At 35.5% G+C, this 10,799-nt stretch overlaps 1 protein-coding gene across 1 annotated transcript; it reads left to right on the top strand.

Annotated features, from left to right (window-relative positions):
* The first annotated feature begins 1,052 nt into the window (after nt 1-1,052).
* LOC131634384 (uncharacterized) lies at nt 1,053-6,160 on the top strand. Its single transcript, XM_058905050.1, has 3 exons — nt 1,053-1,190; nt 1,374-1,566; nt 5,691-6,160. Exons 1-3 carry the CDS (start codon nt 1,053-1,055, stop codon nt 6,158-6,160), a joined length of 801 nt encoding a protein of 266 aa, XP_058761033.1.
* The last annotated feature ends 4,639 nt before the right edge of the window (nt 6,161-10,799 follow it).

Here is a 10,799-nt window from a genome sequence, read left to right as displayed (position 1 = left end):
ATAGTATACGTAAGCAGTATGAGAATCTAAACACGAAGAACAATGAAAAGATACCTGATTACATCTCCAGAGTGATTCTGATCATTAATGAGATGAAAACTTATGGAGAGACTCTCTCAAAACAAGTTATTATTGGGAAGGTACTGAGATCACTTACTTCTCAGTTTGATTACATTGTAGTAGATATTGAACATTCTAAGGATCTGAGCACCATGAGAATTGAAAAGCTGCAAAGCATTCTAGAAGCATAAGAGTTTTTTTGTTTAAGAGAACCTCTGAGAGAGAGGTGGAGCAGGCTCTGAAGGCGTCTTCTAGAAGGAAGATATAGAAGCCTTCTTGGTCAAAATCCAAGTAGAGACATATCGGTTCTCAAAAGTCAGAAGCATCCAACTCTAATAAGAAGAAACATCATAATGGAAGGAAGAAGTCTCACAAGAAGAATATTTAATGTTACTACTGTAAGAATTTTGGTCATTGTTCTTTTGAGTGTTAGTCAAATATAGGAAAGAATTTAGAAGAAGCAAATATAGCCAGAGAGCCTGATGATGAACCTCTGATATTGATGGCTTCTGACTCTATTAATAATTAATTGTTAGAATGATGGTATATGGATACTGGCTGTTCAAATCACATAATTGGAAACAAAAAATGGCTGGAAGACTTTGACTCCAGAAGGAGGCAAAGATTATATGTGTTGATGATAAGTTCCTTAATATCGATGGAATGAGAAATGCCATAATCAAAGTGAAGAATGGAAAAAATAGTTTTGTTCAAAGATGTTTGGTATGTTCCTGGAATGAAGAGCAATCTAATGAGTATAGGTCAGCTAATTGAGAAAGGTTTCTCAATTACTATGAAGCACAATCTCTTGAAGTTGTATGATTCTGATGTTTGATTCTCATAATTAATGGTGGAGGTGAGTATAACTCTATAGAGTTCAGACAGTTTTGTGAAGAATATGGAGTTAAGCATGAAGTAACTGCTCCATACACTCCACAGCCAATGGTCTTACTGAAAGAAGAAATCATACTTTGCTTGATATGACAATAAGCATGCTGAAGGAGAATAAGTTACCTCATTTATTGTGGGGAAAATCTGTTGCTATTGCAACATATGTGCTCAACAGGTGTCCAACTAAGAAGCTGGAGGAAGTTGTTCCTTTTAAGAAGTGGACTGGAGATAAGAAAAGTGTAAGTCATATTAGGGTCTTTGGTTTTGTTTGCTATAAACATGTTCAAGACGATAAGAGAAATAAGTTGAACGATAGAAGTAAAGTAATGTTACTGGCGGGGTACCATGATGCACGTGCTTATAGTATTTATTGTCCAATCTCTAAGAAGGTGGAATTCAATAGAGATGTCATAGTAAAATAGTCAGAAACTTGGGATTGGAACACGTCTAATCCTGTCTCTGGTGATGGAGGTGCTTCTGAAGGAAGTTTAGAGGTAGTTTATGTAGATGAGTTAGAATTAGAAGATGATTCTGATTCTGGAGGTGAATCAAAGTTTGAAGGAGAATTTGAAGGTGACTCTGACGAGGACTTTGAAAGTGATCCAGACTTTAAAGGTGGTTGTCATACCCCAAAATTTTCCCAACATATTTATTCATATTTCAGTCCATCTGACTTTCAAATGCTCAAAGATATACCAGAAGAAAGCATGTCGTCTCTCTCCTAGACAGCAGCCTCTAAATTAGGGTTTCTGATTTAATCAAGGAATTTGAACTTATGATACCTCAAGTGGATTCCATGGTCTCTCATATGATTCAAAGTACCCTCATGCCAAGTTTCAAGCCTCGATTCAAAAGATTGCTCACTCAATGGCCCAAACGGTCGATAATCGACTAGTTGACCTAAAAGTCAAAATATGGTCAAACCACAGTCAAAACTTCTGATTTTTGGTCAACATCCTCATTATGAAGTATATTTCATCATTTGATCAAGGATTGATCATGATTCATCAAGAAAAGATCAGAAATCAACAAGATCAAAAGTTTCTAAATTAGGGTTTTCTAGAAGAAAGTCAACTGAACTTTGACCAGCCATAACTCCTACATGGAACATCAAAAATTTCCCATACAAAGCTCATTTTGAAGGAAATTGAATTCTCTACAACTTTGCCTCTCACATGCCAAGTCCAAAAATGTTTCATTTGAGAGATATGAGCTAATACATTACAGGTCCTTCTAAAAGATCGCCAAAAGGCATTTTTTTTCAAAGCTCATAACTTGAGCATGGAATATTTAATTGAGATGAAACCAAAAGCATCATTTAGAGGACACTCTAAGCTTTTTAAAAATCTCAAGAACACTTCCATACAATAAAAAATGAAGGAGTTATGACTTGCACAAGTTGGGCGATTTTGAGAGAATGTACAAAAGGCAAAAAGGAGAATTTTGAGTTTTAACTACATGTGCCCAAATATTTGACTCCAAACTTGTCCATGGGCCTTAAAATGATCTTTGAAATAATTATTTTATATTCTTAGTATTTATCTTATTTAAATTGAATTTTAATTCATTTAAATATTGAATAAATCTTTGTAAAATATGGAAAAATTATTTTAATCAAAGATTTGATTTCCAATCAATTTTAAACAATTAAGATGGCCCAATGGTCAATTTATATTATTATTATTATGATATTTATATTATTTATATTTGATTTTATCATTTTAAAATCAAATAAAATCAAATAAAAATCATAAAATAATTATATGATTGATACACCAAATTTTTTCCTTAATTCATTCAGATCAAATCAAATCCAATGGCTAAGATTAAAAATAAAATATGCATGGTGTTCAAAAATTGGAATTATTTTATGTAAAATCTTTGCATATTTCCATGTCATCAAAAGATTGGATCTTCCTTTAGTTATTTGACCTAATTCTCTTCATTATAAATACCTAAGCTCATCCATGCAGTAAGGGGACGAAATTGATAAGAGGCATAAGGGTTTCAAAATTCTCAAAAACCTTAAAAGGCTAGGGCACGATTCAAAGGCCAGTTCCAGGAAGATTCAAGGCTCTCCAAGCATCTTATCTGGCTCCTGAGGTATAATTGAGTGAGTATGGATCTATAAACATGGGCACAATACGTGGTATGACTTCATGCATGAACACGTTTTTTTTGTTTTGTTCTGTTAATCGAATTTCAATGATCAGTATGTTTTTGTTTAAACTAACGCTATTGACGAGTCCTTAAGGTCCCTAAGAGCAGGTATGGACCGTCGTTGGGAATGCATCGCGGCTAAAAGGCATGATGCCATGGTTAGGGCTCTATGAATGGAGCTCTTCGTTCTCTCACTTCCCAACCGTTTCAGGACAAGAGGAGGCCACTATTGAATTCGCAAGGTGTTATTTATCTAATCTGGGTTGTTATTTGCTTCGTTTGAGCTTTGTTTTCCAGGTATCAAATCGTTGCATAGGCTGATCAAGAACCTGCGGAAAAATCCGCAGGTAAAGTCACAAGTAGATCCATGGCTAAATCCGCAGGTGCGGAGGTTGAAGATGATGAGTTGTCCTCTGGACCCACCCTCGGTGCACACGCGATAACGTGATTGGCCAGTCAATATTTTCTCTCTCTCTCTCTCTCATGCGCGTGGAGGTTTTCCATTCGCCGGTCAACATTCAGCACAATCTCTCTCACGTTCTGATTGGTAGCTCGTGAGGATACATGGGCCCCACGCTGACTATTTGCTTTGATTTATTTCAATTATCACGTTAATATATTTGTTAGTTTGTTTCCATGCATTTGTCAACAAAATCATTTAGCACAGTTGGCTGCAGCGCTTGTTGGTGGAGGAAAGAGACGGGGGTTCGAACCCCAGCATGCCCATTAAATTTTTTAACAAATCTTTGCATCAGCTTGTCAACAGATCCCCTGCGCCCAGTCAGCGTAGGTTCACCGTGTGCCTTCGTATCTTCACCACTTGATTCACAGCAGGATTAATCTAAAGGACCGGGATAAGCTCCTTGCCACGCACCCTCAGAGGCTGCCCACGTGGGATCGAAGCTAAGTTCTCCAATTTATTTATTTAGTTTGATTACACAAATCCCTCTGCTTTTCTTTATTTTTTTTCTTTATATTATAATTTCCTTTTTCTTATTTATTTATTTAAACAAATTAGTGTTTATATAATATTCCTTTTAATAATTTATTTATTTTTTAATCGAAGACTCAACTTCTTTTATAACCTTATTAATAATTATTTTTAAAATAATAAAAAATTATTATATATAATTTTAATCGATAATTAATTTTTAGGTTTGTTAACCTCGATTCCCTTATAAACCCTCGGTAGGTGTTATCCACTAGCGCGTTTTTAAGCCTTTTAAACCCTTTTTGGGTCACAATAAGTTTTCTTAAATAACCCTTTTGGTTCAGGATTATGGTTTGTAAACTTTCAGGGTTTATAATCAATTAAGGTTTGTAGATCATTCATACACTAAATTTTCTTTTCCTTATGCAATTTTTCAGGGTTATCATCAGAATCCTCCGATTACGCGTCACGCTAATCAGAAAGCTAATTTTTGATCCCTTTTTTTATTTAAATTATTTTTACCTTTTATTTTAATTTTTGCCTTATGGCTTGAATTATGATTGGTTTCAACTGTCAATGAATTACTCATACACTCACCACTATTATTTTCCTATTAATTTTCAGAATTGATCGAGGGTTCGAGGAAGATCAAGGCATTCAAGAATTTTTGTTAATTATTGTTCTCTCTTATTTTTTGCCTTAATTTCCCCCATCCACGCAGGTGTTTATTGTAATAGCGTAGGAATTTATTTTCTGCCTTTAATTTCCGTAATATTAATTGTTGTGGTTAGTAATCCTAGGGAGTGCAAGACTATTAACTGAATATAGATCACTAATTTACAAGATAAATATCATCGAAGTTAACCACGTGATTGTGCACCCACACACCTTTAGGGTAATCCCTCTTGTTGCTTGTTGCCTTATTAATTGGTTGCCTTAATTTTGTTGCCTAAAAATAGTCAAGTCCCTCGATTCCGAGGATACCTAAAGTAAGTTGCCTATCGCCTTCAAAGTTATTGAAACTCCCTCGATGTTGCCTTATAAAATGATTGTCCCAAATTGCAAAGGTATCCTCGCATGATGCCTCAAATGACTATTATATCCTTCCCTTAGACTACCTGCCCTCTTTATGGCAAGGGACAGTCTTATGGCGAATGATAACTCGATGACCCTTCAACATCCAATTGAAAGACTTCCTGCCCTCTTATGGTATGGATAGACCCTTTTGCCCGAAAGACTTAAAGAACACGAAAGACAAACTTAAGGTAGGTAGTTCTTAATTGCTTGCTCACATTCAAATCAAAATCAAATGCTTTTCACACCTCCTATTTCAAAACAATTTCAAAACAAAGCTACGCTTATTTACAAGCTAAAGTCCTTAACGAAATCTTTTTACTATTCACACACGACACTTCAAACAATTCAAACAAACAAGTGAGCTAAGCAATCAAGAGCCCATGGATAACCATGGATGCAAAGGGTGCCTTACACCTTCCCTTTGTATAACCTACCCCCCGAACTCAAAATCTTTTCAAAGGTCTTTCCTGTTCTTTTTGCCTTTCCTAATTGGATAAAATAAAAGTCGGTGGCGACTCTTGCTATCCGCACATTTCAAATAAAGTCAGTTCACCGTATTACAGTGGTTCAGAAACTGGTGGTCAAGACTCTGGGAGTCAAACTTCTAGAAGTAATCATGCTTCTGGAAGTAGTCATTCTTCTAAAGGTGGTAATTATGAAGGAAGTGTTTCTATAGAAGATTCAAAACAGGTTCATAGACCACAAATAATAAGACAAATACCCAGAAGGTTTGCCGAGTTTGACATGTTACGTGATACTGAAATAGACTCTAAAGGCGAAGTCATTCAATGTGCCATGATGGTTGACTTTGAATCTGTCAGTATCAATGAGGCTCTTAAGAAGAAAGTGTGGCTGAAGTCCATGAAAGAAGAGCTTGAGGCAATAGAAAGAAACAAGACTTGGGAGTTCAATGAGCTTCCAAAGGAGAAAAAAGCCATTAGTGTCATATGGGTTTTCAAGGTGAAATTAAAACCAGATGGATCAATTGGGAAACACAAAGCGAGAGGCTATGGAAAGAAACAAGACTTGGAAGTTGACTGAGCTTCCAAAGGAGAAGAAAGCTATCAGCGTCATATGGGTTTTCAAGGTGAAATTGAAGCTATATGGATCAATTAGGAAACACAAAGTGAGGTTAGTAGCTATAGGTTTTCTTCATAAACCTGGGCTAGATTACTTTGAGGTGTTTTTACTTGTAGCTAGACATGAAATAATCAGGTTGGTGATTACTATAGCTGCTAATAGGAATTGGTCTATGATACATATGGATGTTAAATCTGCATTTCTGAACGGTCCTTTACAAGAAGAAGTTTATGTGTCACAACCTCTTGGATTTGTGAAAAAGAATCAAGAAAGGATGGTGTACAAGTTGCATAAAGCTTTGTATGGATTGAAGCAAGCGCCCAGGGCTTGGAATTTGAAGATTGATTTGTTTTTCAAGAAGCAGAGGTTTTGAAAATGTGAGATGGAATATGGTGTTTATGTCCAACATACTTGTTGAGGCAAAATAATTATGGTGTGTCTTTATGTTGAAGATATATTGCTGACAAGGAGTCATTCTGATGAGATAGTTAAGTTCAAGAAGGTGATGATGAATGAATTTGATATGATTGACATAGGAAAATTGGTATACTTTCTAGGGATGGAAATTTTGTACTATGAGAAGGGTATCATTCTCCATCAGCTTAAGTATAAACTTGAGCTTCCGAACAGATTTGAGTTGACAAATTACAAGTTTGCAGTCATACCTGTTGAGACGAATCACAAGTTAGATTTTGATTTTGAGAGTGATGATGTAGATGCTACAACTTTCAAACAGTTGGTAGGCTCGTTGAGATATCTTTGTAATACCAAACCAGACATATGTTACGCTGTTGGAATGGTGAGTAAGTTTATGAAAAAACTGAAGTGGTCACATTACCAAGATGCCATTAGGATTCTGAGGTATATTAAGGGGACTCTGAAGTTTGAGTTATGTTCCCTTCTAAAGCTTAGTGTGAGTCAGAACTAATGTGTTACTTAGATTCTGATTGGCGTGGTGATATAGTTGACAGACGAAGTACTTCTGGAATTTGTTCAAATATTTGGGAAGTTCCATTTCTAAGTGCTCCAAGAAGCAACCAATGGTTGCATTGTTAACTTGTGAATTTTAATATATTGCATGTGCTTTGTGTGCGTGTCAAGCTGTGTGGTTACTGAATTTGTTGCAGGATCTGAAGATCAAGGTGAAGAAGCCTGTGAAGTTGATGATTAACAACAAATCAGCTATAAGTCTTGCTAAGAACCCAGTGTTGCATAGGAGAAGCAAGCATATTGACGCAAAGTTCCATTTTCTGAGAAATCAAGTCCAAAACGGAATGCTAGAAGTTATACATTGTTACACTTAGAAGCAACTTGCAGATGTTCTGACGAAGGCTGTCAAGATTGAACCATTCATAAATTTGAGGAATGGAATTGGTGTTGTTGACTTTAACTCTGAATGTGAATTAAGAGATGGTGTTGAAGTGTAATTGCACATTCAATATTTGCTATTAGTTTGTCTTGGGCCTTGAGTTGAGTTTTTGCTAGTTGGCCTAATATGGGTTTAATATATATTGCTTTTTGTGCTTTGTAATTTGTAGAGAGAATAGAATAGAATGTAGAATCATCCATGTAACTATTTTTTTATTTGAGGAAAAGTTAGTTATAACTTTCTCTCTCTTCTTCCATATTCATCTTGTTCATCTTGTTCCGTTGTGCACCAACAGTAAGTTGTTATAAAAGTCTATTTTTTTATCTGTTCAAATTTTTTTCTTTAAAGTCGAATACAACCCACTTGTTACACCTTTAGATAATAGAGATAAATTATAACACTAGAGAATATCATATGGAAACTTGTCCCGCTTTTAAAGAGCATAGGATTATTAGTGTACATGACCAAGAATTTTAGCAGAGACACCAAAAGATACAACACAAGACTATTCCAAAAAGGATTCAATAAAAAAGTTTGTTATTTCTCTCTTTCTCTTTCCTAGATTTATAAAAATCATGGTCTTTTTTCATTCTAATATAAGTTGAAAAATATTACATGAATGTGACTTCTTTCTTTTTTAAACGAGTTCTAGATGATAAGTTTCTCCAGTGAAAGAAAGAACTTTGTGGGTTACAGAAGACACCAAAAACATGATATAGTCGAATTGATAAAAAAAAATCAAAGAAAGTTTATCACAAAGTACACACACGAGCATGCCATGTATGTTAAGATAAAAGTTAAGATATCTTGACTATGTTCGTATATGCAGATTATGTGATCTTCACTTGAAATAATTCAAATATGTTTGAAGAGATCAAGAAAACATAATTAAGAAGTTCAAGATGACTCATACTCGATTGATATCCTAATATTTTGGCATTAAGGTAAAATAAGGAAGATAAAATTTCAATTTAATAACAAAGATTTTAATGTATTTCTATAAATCATTATTTATAGTGATAGTTTTGTCACAATGTTATTATTAATGAAAATTGTTCTCTTTTCAACACAAATGTCACTATAAAAAAAATTTACCTTGTAGTCAAATGTATGAAATAACAAAATAGACAGGATGTAATACCTTAACCATGGAAGAAATTACTCCAAGACTGGAAAGCCTCAAATCTTAAAATGGCGTTAGCTTGTATGATAGGCGAAGGAAGGGATACAAATATACAGGTATGTTAGCTGCATAGAAGAAAAGGTAAATGTGAATAATAAAAAAATACAATTCACTACAAAAATATGCGACCACTTTGAAGAGATTCGCCTCGTGAGGACCTTGTGAGGTGTGTACTATGGGTGACACGCCCCTAGTACTCATAAACTTAGTATAATGCCCCTGACTGATCGGGAAGCAGCTTCAGACCCACTTGGATGCATGCCCCTAATTGTTTGTCATTCTTGAGAGATTCTTGGAATCTGGACTTGATTGCCCCAGATTAATTGGACAAAGCATGTCATACCCCTTGTATTCATTGAATTCTAATCAACGGAATCGGACGTAAGAGATGTTGCTGCTGAAGTGGTTTCGTCTGTCGGGATGACTTTTAGTCCTTAGTCGTACCCTGTGCAGGTTCTTCCTGATGCTAACATTTGAAATTATGTAGCAGAATATGTTTAATAATGAATTCATGAGATGCAATGTGTATGTCTGTCTTGAGTTTTTTTGAAAAACATAAATCAAAGGTGTAAAAGCGTGATATTTGTAAAAACGTGATATCAACTCAGCGTTTATGGCTAACCATAAGGAGTTAGGATACCCTTTTGGTTACAGTATGCTTTCGAACTAACCATGCTTCAGTTAGGACTTTCAAGGGTTGTAACGTGGCTTGGTTCACGGTTTAAGTAACAAAGGATAATGGCTCAAAATTTATTTGTACCCGTCTCAATCTTCGTGATGTTCTTCGATCATATGCTCAGTTAACTTGGCGTTTAAGTCCTAGCAGAGCTTGAAGTCGTAACATTGACATTTGATGATGGTTAAAGCACCGGGAGTTTATTTGGACAGGCCGTCATCCTCTCTTTTTTTTGTAATATTTTTTCTTTTGTCGAGGATTCGTAGTGACCTCTTTTTTGACTTTGCTATCCCTAACTTTTGCCTGAACTGTTTATTTTGAGATTACAGTCAGCGGGATGTTTCAATTTTTGATAAATGTCCTTCATAGGTTTTGACTTAACAATTTTTCTTTTTGATAGATGTTGACTGCCTGACTTAACGGTTACAAGAACCCATTTCTACTTGTGTAGAAGAAATGCTGGCATAACTGAGTTAACTGAGTAACTACCCAGCCCCAGGTTATGATGATGGTTCCGATTTGCACGTGAAAAAAAAACTCCTACACCTTAGGCTCAAAGGGGTTGACGAGGGATTAACATCCTTATATCTCCACTGTTTAGGAATTGAAACAATGCCTGTACATCGTCAGCATAGTCCGTTCAAAAGCATATTGTATGAGGTTGCTGTATCATTTTCGTCATCCTCCCTCAAAAGGCTTACAGCTTAGCAGGAGTTGAATATCACAAAAACATAAACACAGTAAAAACACAGTTTAAATGAGTGATAACGAAATAATTTATTCAAGACAAATATATGCAATGCACTAATGATGATTATTAAAGCAGATAATGTCTATCATGAGTAGAATGTTTAAACAAACAGGATAGAAATTGCAAATGAAAGTAGAACTAATGATCTGAAAGTCCATCTTCTAGCTATCCACAACATTAGCAATCTTGTTGTGATTAGGCTTGGGAGCGGTGATCACCACAGGAGTCTTAGGAGGGTTGAACTCAATTTCACCAGCATCGATCATATCTTGAATTTTATTCTTCAATGTCCAACAATTATTAGTGTCATGTCCAGGACTATTGGAGTGATATGCACACCTCGCGTTAGGATTATAACAAGGAGAGGAAGTGTTAGGATTTGGATGAGGAGCTATTTATGTAAGTAGCTCTACTTTCAACAAGTGTTGCAATGCTTGAGTTAAAGACATGTTGATCTTAGTGAATTGTCTTTTGGGTGCGCCTTGTTTACATTGTTGTTGTGGTGCCGACGTGAAGATCAGAACTCCCCCAACAGATTGGTTGCGTTCATTACGGCTTTTCGGGTTGTGCACAACATCAGCCATATGAGGCCCCTCATGTGAGTTGAAATCAAAGATCTTG

The sequence above is a fragment of the Vicia villosa genome, unplaced genomic scaffold (assembly GCF_029867415.1).
Source record: "Vicia villosa cultivar HV-30 ecotype Madison, WI unplaced genomic scaffold, Vvil1.0 ctg.001287F_1_1, whole genome shotgun sequence".
NCBI classification, from domain to species: Eukaryota; Viridiplantae; Streptophyta; class Magnoliopsida; order Fabales; family Fabaceae; genus Vicia; species Vicia villosa.
This window is presented reverse-complemented; position numbering and strand designations above follow the sequence as displayed.

Coding starts and splice junctions, on each gene's coding strand:
- LOC131634384 (XM_058905050.1), top strand. CDS start 1,053: ATGCTGAAGGAGAATAAGTTACCTCATTTATTGTGGGGAAAATCTGTT. Junction 1,191..1,373: donor GGACTGGAGATAAGAAAAGT/GTAAGTCATATT, acceptor ATAGTAAAATAG/TCAGAAACTTGGGATTGGAA. Junction 1,567..5,690: donor AAGTGATCCAGACTTTAAAG/GTGGTTGTCATA, acceptor ACAGTGGTTCAG/AAACTGGTGGTCAAGACTCT.